Below are 26523 nucleotides of genomic sequence, written 5' to 3'. Positions count from 1 at the left end.
AACATTGAACGTTGACCACTGAATGTTGAACATTGAACGGTGAACGTTGAACATTGAATGTTGAACATTGAATGTTGAACAGTGAAACTTGAACATTGAACATTGACAAATGAATATTGAACATTGAACATTGACCGATGAATGTTGAACATTGAACGTTGAACGTTGACCATTGAATGTTGAACACTGAACTTTGAACGTTGACCATTGAATGTTGAATATTGAACATTGACGGACGAATGTTGAACATTGAACATTGAAGGTTGACCATTGAATGTTGAACATTGAACGTTGAATGTTGACCATTGAATGTAGAACAGAGAACATTGAGCATTGAACATTGAGCCTTGAATGCTGCCATCCTGCCAGACTAGGGTTACAATAATCTTCCAAAAGAAAAGCCAATGGTTTTCCAACTGAACTCACCTCTTACGATGATGTTGGTGGACTTTTTCGCGGGATTGCCGACGTTATTGTTGGCGATGCAACTGTAGGTGCCAGAATCCTCAGAGGTGATGGCGGGAATGGTCAGAGTGCCCCCGTTGAGGACCGTCTTGTCGGGCAGGACCCCCGCAGACCTCACCCACGTCAGGGTGGGCGCCGGCTCCCCCCCGGTGGTCACACATACCAAGGTGATGGCTTCTCCAGGGTTCACCACGATGGGGTCATCCACGAGGAGCTTGATGGAAGGGGATGCTGCAAAACACAACAGGAATCACAGAATCAGGGAATGGTTGGGAAAGAAGAGATCTTAAATATCATCCAATCCCTGCCAGGGGCATGGATACCTCCCACTATCCCAGGCTGCTCCAAGCTCCATCCAGCCTGGCCTTGCAGGACACTGCCAGGGATCCAGGGGCAGCCCCAGCTGCTCTGGCAATTCCAGCCCAGCCCCTGCCCACCCTCCCAGCCAGCAATTCCCAATTCCCAATCTCCCATCCAGCCCTGCCCTCTGGCACTGGGAAGCCATTCCCTGTGTTCAGGCATTCACTGGTTTCTTGTCCCAGCTCTGCTGGTTGTTCCAGTAAGGCAAAGGGAAGGAGATAAAAAAAAGCAGGGAGAGTAATAGCCAGGGATTCATAAAATCATGGAATGGTTTGGGTGGGAAGGGATCTTAAAGCCCATCCCATTCCAGCCCCTTCCATGGGCAGGGACACCTGCCACTATCCCAGGCTGCTCCAAGACCCATCCAACCTGGCCTTGGGCACTGCCAGGGATCCAGGGGCAGCCACATTCCCTGGGCATGCAGAGGCAGGTAGGGATTGATGGATTGATGGGAGCAGGGATTGATGGATGGACAGCACTGCAGCCACATTTGGGAAGGAACGTGTCACGTGTGGGACAGGTGCCGGCACACTGGATTGGAAACCTTGGAAAAAGGAATGAGTAAAGAACTTCTTTGGCATGGGAAGTGTGTTCTCAAGTTAGATCCTGCCCACTGATCCATCCCTCCTAATCCACCTCCTCCCCAATGAATTCCTGGGAACTTGGCTGCCAACTGGGATGAATCCCTGGAGTTTGAATCAGGAGAGGCATCTTCCTTGGGACAACTCCTCTTCGCACATAGAGATACTCAACAATCCAGAACAGAGGTGTTTTTCCCTCTCTGGGATGTACAACCTGCAGCTCACACCTAATTCCCATAATTCCCATAAAATATCCTATGAGCAGCTGTGGATCAGCCAGCAGAGGTTGATGGGAAGATGCTGCTGCTCTTGGAAAGAAGGGATTAAATTTAATTCTCTCTTTTTACCTCTCCTTTTCCATGAAGTATTTCCATGTGATAGAAGAGGAGCAAATGCTCAATATGAAAGGACAGGGCAGCAATTCATTGGAGAATATAAATAAAATAGAAATAATAGAAATAGAAATAATAGAAATATTAGAAATATAAATAGACATACAAATATAAATAATACAAATAAAAAGATAAATAAAATATAAATAGAAGATAAAGAAAATATAAATATCATAAATATAAATATAAATATAAATATTATAGTTATTATAAATATAAATGTAAATATAAAGTCCCACTCTGAGCTGTGACATCCCGTGTCCCCTGTGGTGAGGGATCCACCCTTGCTGGATCCAGGCTTTGCTCCAAGGCATCCTTTAAACTGCATAAATGATGAGCCAATGTATAAATATCCATTGCTAGGCCAGGAAAAGCAGCAATCCCAAATAAACTCAGGCATAAAGGTGAAGGATTGACATTCTGAGCCAAGAACGCCAGCAAAGGCGGTAATAAAAAGGGAAAGGCAATAAAAATGTTACATTCCAAAATCACATCCCCATCCTTGTTATTACAGGGAGATATTCCCGGGTGCTCTGCTTTAGATGGGAATCTTATTTCAATATTAAAGGAATACAAAGCAAGCACTAGAGGCAAATACAAAAATCAGCCATAAAAGCAGAGTTTGCTTTATTTGGGCTTCACCCGAGAGGAATTTGCTTTTTCTGCCTTTGGAAGCGGGAACAAAAAAATGGGAAGAACTTCCTTTATACCTGGTCTGGCACAGGGAGAACTGGGAACATCAGAATCATGGAATATCCTGAGCTGGAAGGGACCCACATCCAGTTCCACCCCCTGTCCCTGCACAGACCCCCCAACAACCCCACCCTGGGCATCCCTGGCAGCGCTGTCCAAACGCTCCTGGAGCTCTGGCAGCCTCGGGGCCGTGCCCATTCCCTGGGGAGCCTGGGCAGTGCCCAGCACCCTCTGGAATAGTGAAGCCTTTCCCTGATTTCCATCGTATCCCTCCCCTGACACAGCACCAGCCGTTCCCTCAGTCCCGTCCCTGCTCACCAGAAGGAAACTCCTTAGGAGAGCAGAGCTTTACAAGCCAAGCCCTCTCTTCCAGCTCCTCCCAGTTTTGGACTCCACAAATCCTTCCCAGCATGAATTCCTGGTTCGGGTCATTTCAAACCAAAGGAATTTGGTTCATGGCTAAAAATCCACACCTCAAACCAGTCAGCTCTGCCAGTTGTGTCAGGGTCTCTTTGATCACATCCTCTGAGCTCTTCTTCCATCAGCTGATGGATCCCTGGTTTGGGATTCCAGGTGGGAAACTGGGAAGAGTGCCATGTTTTCTGCTTAAGGAGGCTTTTTGGGAGAAGGTGGAAAAAACAGGGATCCAGGTACAACCAGAACCTGTGGGGTCATCACCATCACCCAGCTGGCCCCTATTTCCCTCTCCCTTCCTCTTCCCTGAGTTTAATCATTTTTCCTGAACAATTCCAGCAAGGAGCTGCTCTTTGCTCTCACTTCCCATCAAATCTCGAGAGAGGGAACAAGGGAACCACGGATAACCCTTCAAAACTTGGAGCAAAAGATAAAAGCGCCGACGTCAACCCAATCTGGTGGGGCTGTTTTCCATAACGGCCTCCTAATCCTGCAGATGAAAGGGAGCCCTTTGGATCTGTCAGGAACAAAGTGGGATGGGATAAAAAGGCTGTGACACATCCCTTTCATCCCAGCATTCCAAACAGAAAGGACATGGAAATGATGGTTTGGATACAGCAGTTTCCCTTTATTTACTCCCCACATTTCACTTTCAGTTCCTATTCCAAAAATTCAAACAGAAATCCCTGGATTTCTGCAGCCAGGACCCCAGAAAGCTGGATTTAATCTGAAGAATATTAAGAAATTCAGGTTGTTGAGGTTTTCAGCAAACAGAACTCAGTGGAGCAGATAAAGGGAATATTCACAATATTCCAGCAATAATGAGCCTTTACTTCGATGTTGCTCTGCTAAAGGACAAAAGAATGGGGAGTTATAGCCCGGGAATCATGGAATTATGGAATGATTTGGGTTGGAATGACCTTAAAATCAATTCCATTCTGCCTCCTGCCATGGCAGGGACACCTCCCACTGTGCCAGGCTGCTCCCAGCCCCAATGTCCAGCCTGGCCTTGGGCACTGCCAGGGATCCAGGGGCAGCCCCAGCTGCTCTGGCAATTCCAGCCCAGCCCCTGCCCACCCTCCCAGCCAGCAATTCCCAATTCCCAATCTCCCATCCAGCCCTGCCCTCTGGCACTGGGAAGCCATTCCCTGCCTCCTGTCCCTCCAAGCCTTGTCCCCAGTCCCTCTCCAGCTCTCCTGGAGCCCCTTTAGGCCCTGCAAGGGGCTCGAAGCTCTCCCTGGATCCTTCCCTTCTCCAGGTGAACATTCCCAGCTCTCCCAGCCTGGCTCTGGAGCAGAGGGACTCCAGCCCTTGGAGCATCTCCGTGGATTCCTCTGGCCTCTCTCCAGCAGCTCCATGTCCTGCTCTCTCCCCAGGGCTGGAGCAGCTCTGCAGGTGGGGTCTCACCTGAGCAGGGCAGAGGGTCAGAATTCCCCCTTTCCTGCTGCCCACACTGCAGGATCAGCCCAGGGCCTGGGGGGTTCAGGGATGGACACATCCAGCTCTCACCCACCAACATTCCCAAGTCTTTCTTCCAGAGCTGATGTCAATCCCTTCATCCCCCAGCCTGGTCTGATCCCAGGTCCATGTGGAGTTGAGGAATACTGGATTTTATTAAGTTCAGTCCTAGTTTGGGAATTTAAGCCTTAGAGCCAGCACAACCCCCCCAACACCAAACCTCATGGAGACACGGGAGAGGTCCATGTGTGAAATCCCATAAATTCCAAGAATTCCTAATGTAACCAAACTATCCCTGCCAGAAGGAGTCAGGACTAAATGGGGTCTATTCTCACCCCCAAGGCCATGTCCCGAGCAGAGGTCTGTCCTAGATGACTTCCAGGATTAATGAGGGGGCCATGGAGGCTTGGCCAGCAATGCTTCTCCAAACCACAGCCTCCACCCCAGCAGAGCCTCAGCCAGGCAACATTCCCAGTGAAAACTTTCCTTGAAATCTGCTAACAATAATAAAAATTATTATCAAACAATAGCAAGCTCTGGGAAATATTCCCAAAACTTGCACGGAACAAGCTTTCCAAACACCATATTTGGGCACCATGAGAACGCCTCCGCGTTCCGAGGGTCCTGCATCTCCACTGCCCTTTGGAAGTCGGGGTTTCCAAGTGCCAATCCCACATGTCGGAGTGAGGCTTGGCTTGGCAGGGGACAAAGAGAGCGGCAGAGCCGCCGGGAGCTCCTCCCCTAGCAGAACAAGGCCCTACTGATCCGAGGGAATCCGCCCCGCTCCCATTCACGCCGCAGCTGCAGCCTTGGGAAAGGGGCTCCCATTCAGAGGCTTCCGTGTGGGAGCGGTGCTGCCGCATCCCGGGATTTCAGAGCTGCCTGGGAAGCCAACGGTGCGGATGACAAAGTGCTCTTGGAATTACAGCGGGTCACAACGCCCAGCCCTGCTGCTCCAGGCACTACCAGGAATTTCAATGGGAATTACATCCATTTCTTTGGCCTTGTGTTAAAGGCGAGTCAGGCACGGGGGGCAGATGGATGGAGATTGATTAGAAAATTAATAATTAATGGCTCCAACATAGCGTAGTCCTCACAGGGTGCTAAACCAGCAAGAAACACACCCTGGTCTTGATCAATGACAGGGGCAAGACTTGCTCAGACTGAGCACAAAACAAGCACTCATTAAGTCATCGTTAGCACTCTTAATTAGACCAGGCTGCCAAGCACTTGGAGCAGAGAAGCTGTGGCTGCTCCATCCTTGCAATGCTCCACATTGGATGGGGTTTGGAGCAACCTGGGATAGCTGATGATTATTGCCCATGCAGGGAGCAGAGCAGGATAATCCTTAAGGTCCCATCCCACCCAAACCATTTTGGGATTTATTCCAGGAGCTGCTAAAGATGTTCAGGGAATTTGAAGGTGTGGAGTCTCTGCTGCTGCCTGGGACGGGGAGCCGAGGCTGGAATGGCACTGGGAAGAAAATCCATCTGTCATTCTTGGAGCAGCCAGAAAAAAAATCCACTGCCACCGTGTCATAATTACAGTGAGACAAATAGAGGTATTTAGGCCGGATGTATGGAATTGAGGAAATGTCACAATTGGCTTTAGGGATTACTGGAAATGCAAAAGAAACCCAATAATTTAATAGCGATATCAAAGTACACACAGCAAGTCATGTCCTTGACAAGGCTCTCAGCCGTGATGAATAGAAATGAAAGGACATTATTTCCTCCAGTTCGGGGCGTTATTTGAAAGGCAGAACTGAAATAGTAGAATGTAATTGAATTATATTTTTCCATACATTGCTGCGTGTGCATCCAGTTAATTTACAGCCAGGATTTCTAGCGGGAACACAAAGCCAATATTCCTAACTAGACACGCAGTGCACAGGCCCTTTCCAGGCAGAGCAGAAAGGGTTTGAGGTTCCTGCAAGGCTGGAAGCAGCATTCCTGGAGCTATTTATTCCAGAAAGTTCAACCAAGAGTGGATTGGAATTCCCAGATTTTGAATCAGAATCAGAAAATCCCAGAATGAGATTGGGAGGGGTCTTAAAACTCATCTTGTGCCACCCCCTGCCCCTTCCCCTGTCCCAGGCTGCTCCAAGCCTCATCCAACCTGGCCTTGGGCACTGCCAGGGATCCAGGGGCAGCCACAGCTGCTCTGGGAATTCCATCCAAGCCCCTCCCCACCCTCCCAGCCAGGAATTCCTTTCATAAATCCAACCTAAATCTCTCCTCCTTCAGCTCCATTCCCCCCTCATTTTTTTTCTTTTTTACCCTTATTTTATAGGGCAAAAATAAACTTTTTCTTGACCACCCTGCAATAGGACAGGTCCTTTCTTTTCATCATCAGCCCTTCAGAAAACCTGAATTACCCCTAAATAAAAATAAACCCAGGGAAAAAAAATAGAAAAAAATCCAAAAACTCAACAAGCAATGAAAATCTCGTTTATACTTTTCTATGTCCATCCTCTGCTGCTGCTGAGAGATCCCAGTGGAAGTTGTGCAACTCATGGAAAATACTCCAGCTAGACAGTTCTAGACCAGTTCTAGTTCTAAAAACTTGGTGTTTGTTTAGGCAAATAAAACTTATTTATCTTATATCTCATCTTTCTTTTTCTCTTACTCCCTCTTTTCTCCCATCTCTTTTTCACTGCCTTTACACTTCCAGCGCTTCCAGGGCAAGAAAAAATAATGAGAAGCTTCTCAGATCCCAAATCTTTCAGGTTTGTCTCCTTTTTTTGATTTAATACACGGAATTACTGAGGTAAAATATTCCCAGAGCAGCTTTAAGCATTGCAAGTGATTTAGGATCATCGTGGAATGGTTCCTCATGGAATGGTTTGGGTTAGAATTGACCTGGGAGATGACCTAATTCCAACCCCTCCTGATATGGGCAGGATTTAGGGTTTTCCCTGGCACACAGGAGGAATTTCCAGCTGGTAAAAGTTCCTGGATCTGTCCTGGGACAAATGGGTGGCTCCCCTGACCCAGGGCAGGTGTCCCTTGATGGCCAGAGCCACTCTTGTTTGTGTCCCTGAACCTCCCACTGGGGTCCCTGAGCAGTCGCTGCTCCTGCCAGAGATTAAAAAGAAAAAATCCTATTTTTCAGTCTCCCCTGAGCCTGTCCCTGAAATAAAGAGGCTTAAAGTTGAGGCAAGAGCAAGATCATTTTGTCTGGGCATCCTGTCAAAAATGGAAAATGACGAAGTTCAGGGAGAGGAGAGGGGAGTTACGGGATAGAAATAAAGAGTGGAATTATCATGGAATTGTAAAATCATGGAATATCCTGAGTGGGGAGGATCCACAAAGATCATCCCGTCCAACTCCTTCCCTGCACAGACCCCCCAACAACCCCACCCTGGGCATCCCTGGCAGCGCTGCCCAAACGCTCCTGGAGCTCTGGCAGCCTCGGGGCCGTGCCCATTCCCTGGGGAGCCTGGGCAGTGCCCAGCACCCTCTGGGGGAAGAACCTTTCCCTAAAATCTAAAACTATAACTAAATTTAAGTAGAAATCGTATTTATGAAGGTTTTTCAGCTGAGCTCAATATTTTTATATCCCCATATATTCACACAAGCCAGTCCAGGTATCCCTATCCCATTCCCTGCGCTCCTTTCTATCCTCAACACCCTTTTAATACCCCCTCCTCCAACTTTTCCAGAATCCCTGTGTTTTTTGAGCCGTGGGGCCGCAGCTTTGATGACTCATGTCCTTATGGCCCTCTTTTCCTGGGTGCTTTTCCTCTCCCTTTTCCAGCACTTTGATGCCTCCGTGGGCTCGTGCTGCCATTCACGCACAGATGTGGCATTGAGAATTCCAGCGGGAGGAAGGGAGGCGGATCTTGGCTTTTCAAGGCACTTCCTCGCTGGTCTCGCTCGGGAGAGGCCACAAAAGCTCCCAGCTCCCACACTGGAGGGATTCATTCCGTGGGGATTCGATCCAGCGGTGCTGAGGGAAGCGGGATCCTCCCTTCGGCAGCGGAGTTAAACCGGCTTAAACCCATCACGGAATTGTCCCTTCCTTGCTAAATTTAAATCCACGCGGGATTAAATCCATCCCAAAGTCACGCCTGCAAGCCGAGGTCATGGATCTCAGTGCCCCTAGAGCATAATTCCTGCTTTCCAAAAATAGCAGGGATGAATTGTTCCTCAATTCCCCAAGTGCAGCTCTGCCTGAACGGCTCCAGACACCTCAGCCCAGCCCTGCTGCAACAGCACCATCCTAATTAGTGGATTAGGGATGAGTGCTTAACGAGGAGCTGCCAAGGAGGGACCCTCAGGCTTCTGGAGGACACAATCCGGGCAGGAACAATCATCAGCGATGTGTTCAGGGAAAGGGAGCTGGGATCCAGGGGTATATTGAAAGGAAATTTGTTGGGAATTCAGGGAAGCAGCTCTGGTTGAAGCCGGTGTTTATGGGGCTGGGAATGTGGAGGGCTCTGCATTCCCCGAGGAGTGAGCTTCTCCAAGGAGATCAGCAGGACCTGGGGATATTGGCATGATGGGACCCCCAGGAAATAAAGGAAATGTTCTTTATACAATCATGGAATCGTTAGGATTGGAAAACTGCTCTGAGGTCGTTGAGTCCAACCATTCCCAGCACTGCCCTGGCCATCACTGCTCCATGTCCCCATGTGCCACATCCATGGGGATCTGAAATCCCTCCAGGGAGGGGGACTCCACCTCTCTCCTGGGCAGCTGTGCTGGGACTGGGGAACCCTTTCCAGGAAGGAATTTTCCCAATTTCCAACCTAAATCTCCCCTGATGCAACTTGAGGCCGTTTCCTCTGCTCCTGAAGGTTTTTACATGGAAGCAGAGCCCGACCCCCCCGGCTGCCCCCTCCTGTCAGGGACTTGTGCAGAGCCACAAGGTCCCCCCTGAGCCTCCTTTGCTCCAGCCTGAGCCCCTTTCCCAGCTCCCTCAGGAATTCCTGAGACGAGACACCCGTATTCCAACAGGGAAAATGCTGCTGCAAAGGGGAAGGGGAGAATTCTTTGTTCCATGCCAGGACCAGATTCCCTGCCAGCCCTACAGGGAGTCAAAACCAGCCAGGATAACTTGGGATTGGTAGGACAAGGCTTAGACCTAATGAAGAACAGGACTAGGAGATCCCTTGGGATCCTGTCCAGCTTTATCTTCTGTTATTCCTTTTTGCTCAAGAATTATCCCAGAGAAGCTGTGGCTGCCCCTGGATCCCTGGAAGTGTCCAAGGCCAGGCTGGAGCAGCCTGGGACAGTGGGAGGTGTCCCTGCCCACGGCAGGGTGGCACTGGATGGGCTTTAAGATCCCAAACTATCCTGGAATTTTACAAACCCATCCACCTGCAATGCTCAGCTCAGAGTATCCTCAGCTCTTCTTCCATCCAAGGATTTCCAGCCCCTTTAATCCCAGTCACCTCCCCCCAGGAATGACAGGAAATGTGCAGAGCAATATTTTTTCCACCTTACATAATTCCCTTTCCAGGGCATTGTCAGACTGACGGGAAACAAAGCGAGTTTATCATGACAGACTTCAGCCTAATCGAGGGATTAAAAGTGAATTAAGCCTTTTTTAATTTGTCTCCCACCACATGCCCCAGCCAGAGCAGCAGCTTCAGCTGTGATTTCAATGAGCTGTGGCAGGCAGCTGAAAAATCACAGATTGAAAGCCTCATCTTGCTCGGGAAAAAATTCCTGGGCTGGTTTATTTGATCCTGGAGCCTGCCAAAACTCAGCCTTAATTTATGTATTAATGATCACCTGCACTAAACTGGCTGCTAATAGACAAATATAATTTCCAAATGAATCCGTACCACCCAAGCTGCTTCGTGGAGCGAGACAAAAGCCTGATTTGCTTTTCCTCAATCATATCACAAGAACTATTCTGAGGAGCCCAGAATTCCCGAGGTTTTCTGGGTAAATATCCTGCTTTTTCTCCGGCACTTTGAAACAATGAACACTCTTGAAAGGCTCCATTCAGGTTATTCTCAGCTCGGAGTGTTCCACGTGCCATTCAGCAGGAGCTGGGGCTAAAATTACCTTTTTCAGTGCCTCCCATGGAAACTGGGAGGCATCATCTGTCAGTAATCCCTCTTCAACACCCAGCAGAGGTTTGGAATAGCAGATCCAGGGATTTCTACGGGAGGAGGAATTTGTTCCTGCCCAGAGGAACCTCCTCAGCAAAGAGTGGTCCAGGCTAAGGCAGAGAGATGGGGCTTGGAATTGCAGAATCATGGAATGGTTTGGGATGGACGGGGCCTTAAATCCCATCCCATTCCATTCCACCCCCTGCCATGGGGGTGCTTCCCTTCAAACTTCTTATCTATTGAGATAAGAAGTTTACAGAGCCATGGGTGCCTTTAGACACAAAATGGATCTCAACCAGCACCTCCACCCTGCTCTACAGCATTGTTGCTAAGTGCCACCTTGTCACCTGGGCATGGTGACGCTTCTGCGATGACCTCAGCTGTTCCATTTCCAGCATCCACTTCAGGTTTTGGGGCTGGTTTGGTGTTTTGAACTGGTCTGTTCTGGAATAAAGAAATCTTTTTGTCTGAAAAGTGAGGTCACAGCAGTGGGTGGGGGGGGATGAGGATCCAGGGTCACAGGGAAGAGGTGGAGGGAGGGGATTGTCCCCTTCTATTCTGTCCTTGAAGGCTCCACCCAGGAAATTGTGTCCAGCTCTGGAGTTCACAGCATGAAAAAGTTGTGGATTTGCTGGAGTGATCCAGAGGAATCCACGGAGCTGCTCCAAGGGCTGGAGCCCCTCTGGAGCCAGCTAGAAGAGCTGGGAATGTTCACCTGGAGAAGGGAAGGATCCAGGGAGAGCTCCGAGCCCCTTGCAGGGCCTAAAGGGGCTCCAGGAGAGCTGCAGAGGGACTGGGGACAAGGCCTGGAGGGACAGGAGCCAGGGAATGGCTTCCCAGTGCCAGAGGGCAGGGCTGGATGGGAGATTGGGAATTGGGAATTGCTGGCTGGAGTGAACAGGACAATGGGGAAACGGCTTTAAGCTGGAAGAGGGTAGATTTAGATGGGATATTGGGAAAGGAATTCTTTGATATTTCCATTTGAAATGGAAATGTGAGGGAGGTGAGGGGCTGGGCTGGAATTGCCAGAGCAGCTGGGGCTGCCCCTGGATCCCTGGCAGTGCCCAAGGCCAGGCTGGACCGGGCTTGGATCACTCTGGGATAACAGAAGGTGTCCCTGCCCATGGCAGGGGCTGGAATGAGATGGACTTCAAGGTTCTTCCCATGCAAACCATTCCAGGATTCCATGAAAGAATCCCAAATCCAAGAGCTGAGTGCAGCCACAGCACAAAGGGCTGCTGGAGCCTCACCTGTTTTGTTGGAGAGGCGGAAGGACACCATTTTATCCGGGATGCTGCAGACATTCCGCACAGAGGCGATGCAGCTGTAGTTGGCGTAGTCCTGAGGTCGGAGATTCTTCAGCTTCAGGATCTTTGTTTCTCCCTGGAAAATGAGGAGAGAACATTAGGGAAGGGACAGAGGTAGAGGAACAATGGATACAGGATCTGGGATTTCCATCCTCCTCCAGCATTCCCGAGTGCTTTTCTTGGGATTGACCCCTGGTGTTACAGCCACAAGAGAGAGAGACACAACCGACTGGAGCCCAAAACAAAGAGGAAATTCCCAAGAAATTCCACAAAATGGAAACAGCTTTTCCAGGGATTCTGCCCAAAGGCTTAGAGGTCTTCCCCCAAAGGATTTCCAAAGGATACAGGGAATATCAGCACTGGAAAGCCAGAGGGAATCTGGTTTGACAGAGTCCTTCAAGTAGCAAATTTTTCAGGATAATTTATTCAAGGTGCAATTTCCATGATGTAAAATATCCCAAGGTACAAAATTCCTGTTTTCCTTTGAAAATGAGGTGCTGCTGGATCCTATTTTTAGCCAAGGAGCAGGGATGGAGCAGGGAGCTGAACAGGACGTGGAATGGTGGATTCCTTCAAGCACAGACAACAGAAAAGTGGGAAATGTGGGATTCCCCCTGCAAAGGTCCAAAAGAACGATGTGGAAGATGTTCATTATCCAGTGTCCTGATAAATCTGAACAACTTTACTATAGGCTCAGCCTTAGGAACACATGGAATTCTTTTTAACGATGTCACATGGATAAACTACCAAGGAATATCTAGGAAAAATATGGAAGTTTGAGAAAATGAATGGACAAAACCGGGAAAAAAAGAAATCCATAAAAAAACCATCCAGCCGAGCAGGGAGGAAAAGAAACAGTCCTTGAAATCTTGGGGAGACTTTGGGAATATTGGCATTTTAGTGGTTTCTGTGAACAACCCATCCCATGGAAACAATGGGATTAAAATCAAGGCCAAGCCTTGGGAAGGCTGCTCCTAAAGATCAAATTCCTGCTTTAAGAGGTTCCTCTGGAATAGGGAAGGGCCTGATCCAGGCTACCAAAGGCACGGAGTTCTGGAAGCACGGAGCAGCTACATCCCAGCAATTCCCTCCTTAGCTCCAAGTTGAACTTGGGCTGAACTCACAATGGAATTCTGGATCACGTCCCCAGCTCGCAGAGATTTATAAAAATGTATATATTTTCCTCATTGGTTGGGATAATTAGTCTAATTATGTCTAATTGCATAATTATTGTAAATACAGCAAATTTAATCTCGCGCTCAGGCTGTGCAATTCCAATGAGCGACGGGGAGGATGCAAACTCTCCGGGAAAAGAATCTCTGTCGAGATCTGGGATCTGGAAAGTTCATTTTTCCAACATTTTCGTGGATGAGGATGGGCAGGTTTCCTCCGTTTCTCTCCCATGGATGCGGGAATAAGTAGCTGATGTTTCTCATTGACTGAAAAATTGTGCTCCTGTTTAAGGAATTGATCTGGATATGCTCAGTTTTCCAGGTGCCTCCTGTGATTTAATTGCTGACGGGATTTTGGGATCATCCCAGAGTATGGACAAAAGGGGAAAGGGGGAATTCTGCCCCTCTGCCCTGCTCAGGTGAGACCCCACCTGCAGAGCTGCTCCAGCCCTGGGGACAGAGCAGGACGTGGAGCTGCTGGAGAGAGGCCAGAGGAACCCACGGAGATGCTCCAAGGGCTGGAGCCCCTCTGCTCCAGAGCCAGGCTGGGAGAGCTGGGGGTGCTCACCTGGAGAAGGGAAGGATCCAGGGAGAGCTCCGAGCCCCTTGCAGGGCCTAAAGGGGCTCCAGGAGAGCTGCAGAGGGACTGGGGACAAGGCCTGGAGGGCCAGGAGGCAGGGAATGGCTTCCCAGTGCCAGAGGGCAGGGCTGGATGGGAGATTGGGAATTGGGAATTGCTGGCTGGGAGGGTGGGCAGGGGCTGGGCTGGAATTGCCAGAGCAGCTGGGGCTGCCCCTGGATCCCTGGCAGTGCCCAAGGCCAGGCTGGACATTGGGGCTGGGAGCAGCCTGGCACAGTGGGAGGTGGCCCTGGGTTGGAACGGGATGAGCTTTAAGGTCCCTTCCCCACCAAACCATTCCAGGATTCTGTGATTACCAAAATAACAAAACCATCAGAAATACCAATCAACCTCTTTTTTGGGTAAAATATCTGAGAAATTTTGTTTCCCTTTCCCTTTCATTTCACTTCCAAACTGAAATCCACCTTCAAATCCCTCAACAAAAAGATTCCCTCTCAAAATTCCCACCTCTTGATCCTCCGAAACCAAATCTCCTCTCTCCCTCTTCACATCAGCTCTCCCTATTTGCATCCCTATCAGAAGATGAACTAATTAAGCACAAGATGTTGATGACTCTTGAACCTTTAATTACATCTTTTCCTCTCATAAACACGGAGCAGATCTTGCCTGCACGCATCCAGGCCCTGCTAATTCCAGCTGCCCTCCAATAAATGGAGAAAGGTTATGGATAAGATTTGAATATCACCAGGACAATCTGATTTATTCATTAATTAAACCCACTCGAAGATTTTAGGAAGGGTGATCTTAATAACCTAAAAAAAAATCTGATTTCATGTGACACATTTTAGTAGATGAATCCTTAGATTTTAGGGAAAGCAATCCTCAGCATTTCCATACTGGAATGTAAAATTTAAAAATCCACTCTCCCTTTTTAATTAAAACCTTTCAAAACTCCAGTTTACACTTGAGTCCAAGCAAAGCCCCAGATTTGCTAAACTGGCTCCGTTCATGTCAAATTCAAAATAATCTCATTACATTGAGGACACCAATAACTTGGCTCTGTGATTTAATTCCCATCTCTGCAAGGTTCCGGGCTCCACATTTCTCCGGAAAACACGGAGCTGTTGGAGCAATATAAAGCTGTCGAGTACAATAAAAAGCCACAAATGAAGGTGCTCTCAAATCATTAAGTGAAAATTATTTATGAAAGTCACAGTTGCTTTGTGCTCTGAACACCAAATTACCAGGCAGTTTTCACCTCTGTCTTTCCTTGCTATCACTTAGGATTTTCCAAAACAATTTTTCCTCTTTTTTTTTTTTTTTCTTTCTTTCTATTTTTTTTTTCCTAAACACCATCCCACACTTTTGGCCACAGACAATGGGATTTGCCACCTTTTTTTTCCCTGCCTCGGTGCAAATGTGTTCATGATAAATTAATCTCAGCTTATCTGACAGAGCCAGGCTTCCTTCGGGGCAGGGAGTGGGAGAGGGAGGATTTTGGAAAAGGTTTTATTTCCTTTTTTGCCACCTCATCTTTAAGTGGGGAATTGTGAAACGAAACCTATATTTAAAGATAAAAGAGGCAGAAAAAAAGGACTATAAAAACCAACACGGGGAGTTGCCATAGAATCTGGAATCAAGGAATTTTTAAGGTTGGAAAAGCCCTCCGAGATCATCAATTCCAACCATCGACCACCACCAGGTTTTCCACTAATCCGTGTCTTCAAGTGCCACATCCACACATTTTGGGAACACTTCCAAGGATGGTAACTCCACCCCATCCCAATTCCAATGTTTTCCAACCCTTTCCATGACGGAGCTTCTCCTAAAACTTAATCTAAACCTCCCCCGGCCTACATGAAGAGCTTTTAAGGCTGTAATTTAGGCTGTGTGTGGAATCACTGCATTGGACCGGGAAGGATGAGGAAACAGGAGTCAAATCAGAGCTATGGAATTGTAGCACCCAATAAAAATCGCTTTAAAGGCCCTCCTGTAGATATCACTCCCTCATCATTTAATAATTTCTATTTTTACAAAAATTTAAACCTATTTTATGTTAGGAAGTCTTTTAACAACACCCGGGAGCGTTTGGATGGAGTGTTGTTATCCGGAGGCCACCCCCAGCCATCCCCCCCTGCCAAACCCAGCGGGCAGATCCCGTTACAAAGCCTCAAGATGGAAAAAATTCCCTATTTTCAGGCCTACCTGGGTAAAGAAGGGCTCGTAGATCTCCACTCCCTTGTCGGAGCCCTGCAGCAGCACCTCCTGGCCGCGGCGCCAGCTGTAGCGCACAGGTGGGTTGGAGTTGGCCACGCACCTGAGGAACACGGTCTTCTCATAGTAAAACTGCTCCTTGGCTTCCCCGATGCTCTGGTGGACCGTGACTATGGGATCATCCAAATCTGGGAAAAAAACAGGCAGGAAAAACCAAGATTAGGCCAGGCTTTAGTTGACTCGACAATACCGCGGTGCTGGGAATTTCCTGCGACGCCTCATAACAAGTCAAAAGTAAACCAGAGACAAAACAGCTCTAAAAGCCCCAAATTTTAGGAATTTTGCAGCAAAAGTCAGGTTTAGGATTTATTTCCTTGTCCCCAACTGGATCTCCTTCAAAACTCCCATTTTTAGGCAGAACAACAGCGCCAATCTCATGCTAATGTCAATCATATTTCTATTATAGTTCGGTGATTACCGCGGTTTCGTCTGGTTCGCAGCTTTACTCCTTGTTGCTTCTAACTCTTTTCCACAAAATTATAAAGCTTTGGAAATAAATAGACAGCCTGATTTGCATCCAAATGGCAGGATCCAGGAGTCCGCGGATCATGTGCACGCAGCTGTTTGCTTTTAAAGCTGCAATTTAATACAGCAATTTAATGCAGATTCCCTGCTTTTAGTTACAGGCATTTAACTTCCAGCAGGTAAATTCATCCCAGGCTTCGGAACACATTTCTCTTGATTAAAATACAGATATCGGATAATTACTCCCACTGCAGCAGCTCCAAGAAAATGAGATGTCCACAACCAGGAGTTTGCTTCCATAGGGAAAAAAAATATAATAGCCCTTGAAATATGGGGAGACCAAAGTAATTAATTTGCGCTTTATCCCACCAGGAAAAAGGAGATTCCTGGTCTGGGAGTTATTCTGAGCTTTCTTTGGAGGGATGATTTTATTGAGGAAAGAAAGAAATGGAACAAGGTCAAGCAAGGAAAGGAAGGGATGTTTTTCCTAAGTGCTGGTCAAAACCACCCAACTTCCAAAGGACCACTCTCACAGCTGGGAATTCCTTCCCAATATCCCATCTAACCTGGCCCTCTGGCAGTGGGAAGTTATTTCCCCTTGTCCTGTCCCTCCAACCCTGGAAACCAATGGTTTGGGATGGAAGGGACCTTAAATCTCATCCAGTGCCACCCCTGCCATGGCAGGGACACCTCCCACTGTGCCAGGCTGCTCCCAGCCCCAATGTCCAGCCTGGCCTTGGGCACTGCCAGGGATCCAGGGGCAGCCCCAGCTGCTCTGGCAATTCCAGCCCAGCCCCTGCCCACCCTCCCAGCCAGCAATTCCCAATTCCCAATCTCCCATCCAGCCCTGCCCTCTGGCACTGGGAAGCCATTCCCTGGCTCCTGTCCCTCCAGCCCTTGTCCCCAGTCCCTCTCCAGCTCTCCTGGAGCCCCTTTAGGCACCCTCAGCTCTCCCTGGAGCCTTCCCTTCTCCAGGTGAACATTCCCAGCTCTCCCAGCCTGGCTCCAGAGCAGCTGCAGCCCTCAGAGCAGCTCTGTGATCTCCTCTCCAACAATTCCATGTTTTCCTGGTGCCAGGGGCCTGGACTCAGCGTTCCAGCTGGGCCCTCCAAGCACACAGGAACACAACATTCTGTGTGCAACTCAGCCTTGGCTGCAACCATTCCAGAATCTTATCAGCACAGCTTGTTCCTTAAAATTCCTTAAAAAACCTTTGGATAGGAGCTAATTACTCCCTTATGCCAAACTTTAACCCAATTTTCGCAAAGTCTGGTGCGAGTAATTATCAAAATGTTGGTTCATCAGGTTTATTTGAGGCCAAAATTCAGTGAAATGGAGAACGAGGTTCTCAAATTTTCACGTGACCAAAAGGAACCAGTCAAAGGCACCCCCAAATCCCTCTGCAAAGGTGGAGAATCACGGAATTGTTGAGGTTGAAAAGCCCCCCTGAGCTCACCAAATCCAACCACCAACCACCACCACACTCACAGCTAAACCACGGCCTCAAGAGCCACATCCACAACTGGCTGAACTTTTCCAGCAGTGCCCCTTCCACCCCTTCCCTGGGCAGCCTCTTCCAAAGCTTGACAATCCATGGAATTGTTAAGGGAAGAACTTGGTTAATAAAATAAATAGATTAGAATGCATCAAAATTCCACGTGGAAAAGCAAATCCCAGGGAAAAAAGACCCAATCTAAACACTAAAAATTCATCTAAAGACTAAAAATTCGTCTTTAGCTGCTCCATTTCTATTTGCATAAGAAGAGTGAAGCTGGAGAGCCTCTCGATTAATTATGAAACAAAACCTGTTCCAAAAATTCCCGACAATTCCAGCAATAATACCTCGTAATGGGGCACGGATTTTAAGGAAATGTTACCTTCGTCCTCACCTCCAAAACATTTAACTTAAGATCACAGGAGCAAATTATGGATCTGCTGCTCCAAATTAGGATGGCATTTCCTAATGAGGTTTCAGTGTTGTTCTAAAGGTTATTTTAAATCATGGCAGCATCTGAAAAGGGTTGAGAGTGCTCAGAAATTCTGGCTTCTCCTCATGAAGTAGAAAAAAAAGAGGAGAAAATGAACTCGCTTCAGTTTTTAGGGTCAAACACCTAAACTCTGTTCCCGGAGTTTTGATGGAGAACAGAACATTTCCCACATTGATTTCCAGGTTATCCCTATTAAAGCACATCCCTGGATGGCAAACAAGGAGCCGTGAGCTCCATCACGGAGTCCAGGGATGCTCCTGCAAGCTCTGAGCCTTGGGTGAAGGTGAATCCTTGGATGAAAGACCTGAGAGTACCAAATCTGAGCTCAGCTTCATTTTCATGAAGTTATTCAAGACAAACCACAGGAAATCCCTCAAAACCTGGAACCAGGACTGAAACCAGGACTGAAACCAGGACTGAAACCACCTCCATCCCTGGCTGCAAGAGCAGGAGAGCTGTTTCCAGGGAAAAATGCCTTCTTTTCCAACCCATCCTCATGCAGCAACTTCCGGACTGCCCTGTCCAGCTCCAGACATGGAGAAACTGGAGCAATGCAGGGGAGGCCACCAAGCTGACCAGAGGCCATCCAGATTCTGGGACAGTTTGGCCATCCTGGAGAAGGCTGGATGAAGGGAAACTCCAATTTCTGTCTTCAAATGCCAACCAGGGACTTCTGGAGAAGATGAAGACAAAGGACAAGCCAGGATGAAGAGCAGATGGAATTTCTGTCTTTAAATTGCCACCAGGAGGTTCTGGAGAAGACAAAAAACTTTTCCTGGAAGTGCAGAGGAAGGGACTATGAGCCAAGAGGTCTAAGCTGCACCAAGAGAAATTCCACCTGGATAAAAGGAAAACAAATTCCCTGGGCAATCAGACAAGTGTCCAGAGGGTCCATGGGATACTTGGAGACATCCAAAGCTTGGCTGGACACAGACCTGAGCAATCTGATCTTGAAGGTGGCCCTGTTTGAGCAGGGGGTTGGACAAGAGGTCATTTTAGATGGATGATTCCTAATTCCTCCATGATTCCAGGAGCTGTGATGTCATCACCTGCTTGTCCAATCTGTTCTCTTGGAACAGGTCCATGCTGGATCATGGAAACTTGGGATGGTTTGGGTTGGAGGAGATCTTAAGGATCATCCAGTGCCACCCCTGCCATGGGCAGGGACACCTCCCACCGCCCCAGGCTGCTCCCAGCCCCAATGTCCAGCCTGGCCTTGGGCACTGCCAGGGATCCAGGGGCAGCCCCAGCTGCTCTGGCAATTCCAGCCCAGCCCCTGCCCACCCTCCCAGCCAGCAATTCCCAATTCCCAATCTCCCATCCAGCCCTGCCCTCTGGCACTGGGAAGCCATTCCCTGTGTCCTGTCCCTCCAGGCCTTGTCCCCAGTCCCTCTCCAGCTAATCCCCTCCAAGCAGGCACTGAACTATGGCAAGGGATGGATTTTGATAGGAATATCAGGAAAGCTCCAAGAAATCCAAGTTGGGAATGGAACTGCAGCAAAGCCTCTGCCAAAGCATTTCATAATGGTCAATTAATGGAAAATTCGCACTGCAGAACCTGATGGAATTTTTTCCAACGGCAGTGCTGGAAAGATCCCGATGGCTGCAGCAAAGCAAAAGCAGCAGCACTACCAGGAGAGCAAAGAATGCTCCCAATTGTTGGGAGATTTCCCTGAATATTCCTGCTGTCGGGAAGGGCCGCACAAATGTGTGACTGGGGGTGGTTACATAAAGCTGGGCCTTGCTCAGGCCGCGTGAGAGCTGGAAAATAGAAAAAGCAGGAAAAATATGGGTTTTGGACAAGGGATTCTGCAGGGATGTTCCAGGGGATGATGAAACTCCAAAATTCCTTGCCTTTAGGCAGGTTGTTTAAAGGCACCTGATCCCGATGCTCATGGAAGCTCTCCAGAATTCCGGCTTCAGTTCTGATTGAATCAGCACTGATTGAGATTCAATTTTCTACACAGATTTTAAAACCCCCTACTCAAAGCTCGGTGCCTGTGGGTGGCTGGGGGTGGCTGTTCTTTCCCAGCAGCACGGGAATATTCCGGGGCTTGGAAATCTGCGAGGAATGGGAAGGGCTTGGAATGGTCATTGGTGTTTTAAGGAACAAGAAGTGCTGATAAGGTTCTGGAATGGTTGCAGCCAAGGCTGAGTTGCACACGGAATGTTGTGTTCCTGTGTGCTTGGAGGGCCCAGCTGGAACGCTGAGTCCAGAACCCCAGCACAAGGAAAACATGGAATTGTTGGAGAGGAGATCACAGAGCTGGAGGCCCTCTGTTCCAGAGCCAGGCTGGGAGAGCTGGGAATGTTCACCTGGAGAGGAGAAGGCTCCAGGCAGAGCTCAGAGCCCCTTGCAGGGTCTCAAGGGGCTCCAGGAGAGCTGGAGAGGGACTGGGGACAAGGCCTGGAGGGACAGGAGGCAGGGAATGGCTTCCCAGTGCCAGAGGGCAGGGCTGGATGGGAGATTGGGAATTGGGAATTGCTGGCTGGGAGGGTGGGCAGGGGCTGGGCTGGAATTGCCAGAGCAGCTGGGGCTGCCCCTGGATCCCTGGCAGTGCCCAAGGCCAGGCTGGACATTGGGGCTGGGAGCAGCCTGGCACAGTGGGAGGTGTCCCTGCCATGGCAGGGGTGGAATGGGATGAACTTTGAGGTCCCTCCCAACCCAAACCATTCCAGAGTCCATAATTCCAAAAACCACACAAAAATAAGCGAGGAGGAAAAAGAAAGATTTAACCTTGGGAAGCTCAACAAGATGAATCTCTTGGCTGTTTTACAAGAAGGAAAAAAAATACCCCCAAATTTTCATTTTGGGTTGATGAAATTATGAAGAGTCAACAGATTAATCACTCTTTAAATAAAACTGAAGTCGTGGGTGCGGCTACGTCGTTAAAATCTGTTAATCAAACTGAAAATAATTACAGAAAGATGTTTCCCACAGAGGTTTGTGCCACCATCAGGTTCGATTTCTCAGGCTTTAATCTCTGAATTGAACCAAACGCTCCCCAAAACCCAGGTGGGCCAGGCATGGTAAACACTGGATTGGAAGAATTCCCCTCACACACCCCTAAGCTCTCGAACAAATGGGAAGCTCAACCTAACCTGCTCAAAACGGCTCTAATCCGAATTCCCCGGAAATTGCATCCGGATGGCGGAGTGGAAGGTGCACAGAGTGTGGCAGATGCTGTTAAAATCCTCCCTGTGCAGAATTCCAAAGGCATTGAGCTGTCTGGGAGTGGGAAACACGGATCATGCCCACAGCCCTCACCTGAGCTCTGGGACTGTCACACGCGCCAACAGCACGGCAGGATCCAGGCTGGATTTGCTGGATCATCTCCTCTCAGCTGCTGGGCCTGCACAGTTTGCTGATTTCATTTGTTAATTAGCTGCCTTTGTCTTCAGATGTTCGAAGCAGGCGGGATAAGAATAAAACACATCTGGGAAAGGGATGGGAACGGCTTCATCCCGGCGGGCAGAGCGGAGACAGCGGTGACGCATCGCTGAGCTGGGAGTTATTCAGCTCCTAAATTATCCTTAAATGTAAAACTCCCGTGCTTTCCAAGCTATTTTTCCTCCTTGGCCCAGCACAAGCTTTCAACCATGGAATTATTGAGGTTGGGAAAGAATTTAGGATCATTGAGTCCAAGCTGTGTCCGATGCCCACTTGTTCCCAGCCCAGAGCACTGAGTGACAAGGCCACCACTGCCCCATGGCCCCAAGTGCCACACCCACATGGATTTGAAATCCCTCCAGGAATGGGGACTCCACCCTGTCCCTGTGCCAGGGCTGGACAACCTAATTAGGGAAGAAATTTTCCCAACTATCCAATCTAAACCTCACAGAATCCCTGAGGTTGGAAAAGAGCTCCAAGGTCACCGAGTCCCAGCTGTGCCCGATGCCCACCTTGTCCCAGCCCAGAGCTCTGAGTGCCACCTCCAGGAATTCCTGGGACACCTCCAGGGATGGGAACTCCAAAGCTCCCTGGGCAGCCCCTGCCAAGGCCTGAGCACCCTTTCCATGGGGAAATTCCTGCTGCTGCCCACCCTGAGCCTGCCCTGGCCCAGCCTGAGGCCGTTCCCTCTCCTCCTGTCCCTGTTCCCTGCCAGCAGAGCCCGACCCCCCCGGCTGCCCCCTCCTGTCAGGGACTTGTGCAGAGCCACAAGGTCCCCCCTGAGCCTCCTTTGCTCCAGCCTGAGCCCCTTCCCAGCTCCCTCAGCTGCTCCTGGGGCTCCAGACCCTTCCCAGCTCCCTCAGCTGCTCCTCATCAGATTTACTTTCAGTAATTCACAGAATCATGGAATGGTTTGGGTTGGAAGAGACCTTAAAGCTTATCCCATTCCCACCCCTGCCATGGGCAGGGACACCTCCCACTGTCCCAGGCTGCTCCAAACCCGGTCCAACTTGGCCTTGGACACTTCCAGGGATTCAGGGGCAGCCAAAGCTTCTTTATCAGGGCAGCTTTGAAGTGCTTAGTGTGGGATATAAAGCACAAAAATTCAATTAATTTCTCTATTTCTTGCATCTTACAGAAAGGATAACGAGCTCTCCTGCTCTCCATCCATTCGTGTGTCCAGTGTGGACACACAACAGCTCTAACCAAGCTGGAAAGACAGGGATTGAGTTATTCCCAGCTCCATGTGAGCTATTTTTCCCTCTCCAACCCTTTCAAAGAGATTTATTTTGCATCTGCAGTGCTGCATGTGCAGAACAGCCCCAGCACTGCAAACAAGCAGCATTTCCAGCTGCTGGAAGGAAGCAAATGTTCCCTCCTTGTTCCCACGATGGAGAGCGTGACCCCAGGAGCCCCCTGAGGAGCTTCCATCGATTTCCAATAGAATTTCGGGAGGATCAGAGCCGTGCCAGGAGGCTGTTAACACACTCCAACACAAAAGGACAAAGCAAACGACCTCAGTAGTCAACAATCCCCACACAACTCCAGCCTGTGATGCTTTCCTGAGGGTTCAGGCTACAACAAAATTCCGAAAGGAAAAATACAATGAGCTCTCGATGATGGGATTTCATGGCGAAAATGTTTTCTCCACTCTGTTAATGAGATTATAAATACACCTGGTTGAAACTTTCTCCTATGAGCACGTCCTGGTGACATCAGGGGAATGGCACAGAGGGTGCAGCACTACAGGAGGGTTTTCCTTCTCCAAGGGCACCAAACGGAGCCAATTCCAATTGTTTCTGAGGCTGGATTAGCATTGGAATTCCCGGGGAGCAGACAGGTTTGGCATGTCCAGGACTAACAGAACAAACAGCAACATCCACGACAGTGCTGGACTTCCACAGGGATGGGAGCAGCCCTGAGGAGAAGGATTGGGAGTGTTGAGGGGTGAGAGGCTGGACATGACCTGGAATTGTGCCCTGGGCTGATCCTGCAGTGTGGGAAGCAGGAAAAGTGGGATTCTGCCCCTCTGCCCTGCTCAGGTGAGATCCCACCTGCAGAGCTGCCCCAGCCCTGGGACAGAGCAGGACATGGAGCTGCTGGAGAGAGACCAGAGGAATCCATGGAGATGCTCCAGGGCTGGAGCTGCTCTGGAGCCAGGCTGGGAGAGCTGGGAATGTTCCCCTGGAGAAGGGAAGGATCCAGGGAGAGCTCCGAGCCCCTTGCAGGGCCTAAAGGGGCTCCAGGAGAGCTGGAGAGGGACTGGGGACAAGGCCTGGAGGGACAGGAGCCAGGGAATGGCTTCCCAGTGCCAGAGGGCAGGGCTGGATGGGAGATTGGGAATTGGGAATTGCTGGCTGGGAGGGTGGGCAGGGGCTGGGCTGGAATTGCCAGAGCAGCTGGGGCTGCCCCTGGATCCCTGGCAGTGCCCAAGGCCAGGCTGGACATTGGGGCTGGGAGCAGCCTGGCACAGTGGGAGGTGTCCCTGCCATGGCAGGGGCTGAACAAGATGATCTTTAAGTCTCATTCCATCCCAAACCATTCCATGATTCCATTATTCCCCGCACATATGCACAGATGGGAAAGGATCAGTGGATTTTCTAAACCAGTGGATTTTCCCAACCAATGGATTTTCCCAATCACCAGGAATCAGGAGCTCACACAGAACGAGGCACATCCATGAATTCCCAGCAGAGGTTCCCAGCACCAGAGTGCCCCAGCATGGTCTGAAACACTGGAAAAGTCCTGGAATAGTGGGAGTTTCTGGGATCACTGTGCAGGAAGTATTGAATTTACTCCCACACTCAGAATCAGTGACCCGAGTACAGGATCCTAACCTAGTCTCATGTGGTTTTAAGCAGCATTAAATAATTAAAGGACGATGAAAAAAAATTAATGAAAGGGCAAAGAAAAGACCAAAAGGAAAACAATTCCACACTGGAAAAATAATTCAGGATCTGAGTTTGCTGGAGAAGACATAACGAGCACAAAACATTGAATTTCCCCAAAAAGAACAGTGAATAATTTAAATTATATTTATATTATATAAATTATTATTGGCTGTAAGCACCTCAGGAGGGAAAACAGGACAAAAGAGCTCTTTTGGCTCCAGGGAATAGAAATGTAAGGAATAAGAATCGCTGGAAATGGAAATTCGGTTTGGGGAAGAACCAGACTAATTTTTCTTGGAAAAGGAAGCAGCTGAACAGAGGAGCTTGGGCTGAGAAAGGATTCCTCAAAGCTCCACGATCAGATGATTTTTCATGGAAAAAAAAAATGTCATTAAATTGATTTTTAATAGAGCAGCAAAGAAAAAAATCAACCCTAAGAACCAGACAGAGCCATGAGATAAAAGAGGTCGAACTCAACCAGAGTCGCGGTCAATCCAAAGATGAAATTCCATGGAAAAAATGCAATCAGAGTTGATTAAAAAATCCCAGATCATTATCATTAAATCAAGTGCACTTGAATCAAGACATGGAGCAATTGAAAGCTTCTTTTCATCCCACTTGCATCAGGCTCTTCCAGAGTTCGCTTTGGATCCCCACTGTGCTGGAAAATCCAGATGGACCCGGAGCACCCACAAAAAAATGTGGAATAAACAAGATTTAAAACCACTCCGGCACTGCAGGGACTGGGTTTTTTACAGCAATTTTGGGTTATTAATTCCCTCTGTACCTGCATAATTTTTCCATTAAAAAAAAAGCAGGAAAAATGGATTTCCCAAGCCAGGAAAAACAGGCGTTGATGCCAAAGGCCACCTGACGTGCTCAACGTGGAATAATTGTTACAAATTGGAAGTATTAACACCTTAAGTCAGTAATTATTGGTTTCATAATCCCAAACCTAATTAATGCTCGTTCCTCCACTTTCTAAAGGACAGAAACTTAATTTTGTGGAATTAATGAACAACAAACTGGGTTAGGAAAGTCTGGTTTTAGAGCACATCCATCTCCGCTTAGTGAAATTTTTCCAGAGGCTCCTTACGAGGTTTAAATAAATCCCTGTTCAAAGTGAAATTCTGAATTAATTGAGTGTAAATAATGAGCAGGGGCTCCTGGTAAGACCCCACTGCTCTCTCCCTGCCTTATTCTGGATTTTAAATGGTCTAAAAGGAGAATAAAAAATATTTGCATAGAGAAAAATAGAAACATAAGCTGATTATTCCCTCATTTATAACAAACAAGGGAGTGCAGAGGGGGTGGTGGGGATGATCTGAGGGTTGGAGCACTGCTCCTGTGAGGAAAGGTTGGGAGAATTGGGATTGCTTACATGGAAAAGGCTCCGGGGAGAGCTCCGAGCCCCTTGCAGGGCCTAAAGGGGCTCCAGGAGAGCTGGAGAGGGACTGGGGACAAGGGCTGGAGGGACAGGACACAGGGAATGGCTTCCCAGTGCCAGAGGGCAGGGCTGGATGGGAGATTGGGAATTGGGAATTGCTGGCTGGGAGGGTGGGCAGGGGCTGGGCTGGAATTGCCAGAGCAGCTGTGGCTGCCCCTGGATCCCTGGCAGTGCCCAAGGCCAGGCTGGACATTGGGGCTGGGAGCAGCCTGGCACAGTGGGAGGTGTCCCTGCAGAGACTGGATGGGATTTAGGGTCCCTTCAGTCCCAAAGCATTCCTTGATTCCACGACAACAAAAAGTGCCAGGTTTCCTCCCTCCTATCCCGTTTCTCTTCCAAGGCTCCCATTTATTTTCCAGGCCTAAACTCTTTCCCATTAAAAAAGTCAGAGCAGGAGCCTCTCCAGTGCTGCCCTACAATCCCTGCTCGAAAAGAAGATCCCTTTTCTCCTCAGCCTGACTCCAGAAGAATATGAAATCCACATTTCAGGGAAGAGGAATAATAGGAAAAACCGGGGCTAGAGGCCATAAATAACAGTGAACAGAGGAGGAAAAAAGGAGGAAATCTGTGGAAGGAAC

General features: G+C 48.8%; 1 protein-coding gene across 2 annotated transcripts in view; it reads right to left on the bottom strand.

Annotated features, from left to right (window-relative positions):
- The window catches only part of MDGA2 (MAM domain containing glycosylphosphatidylinositol anchor 2), a gene marked incomplete at both ends in the record, with an annotated part of 224034 nt that overhangs the window by 100124 nt on the left and 97387 nt on the right, over window positions 1-26523 (bottom strand). Inside the window, 3 exons of one of the 2 annotated variants that reach the window (XM_082283040.1) lie at window positions 427-696; window positions 11681-11813; window positions 15683-15891. In XM_082283040.1, coding sequence (XP_082139166.1) covers window positions 427-696; window positions 11681-11813; window positions 15683-15891 — 612 coding nt within the window. The remainder of the gene's footprint in view (window positions 1-426; window positions 697-11680; window positions 11814-15682; window positions 15892-26523) is intronic. The other variant, XM_082283041.1, reaches the window with a different exon arrangement.

Source organism: Coloeus monedula, assembly GCF_965178545.1.
Source record: "Coloeus monedula genome assembly, chromosome: 6".
In the NCBI taxonomy this organism is placed as follows: Eukaryota; Metazoa; Chordata; class Aves; order Passeriformes; family Corvidae; genus Coloeus; species Coloeus monedula.
This window is presented reverse-complemented; position numbering and strand designations above follow the sequence as displayed.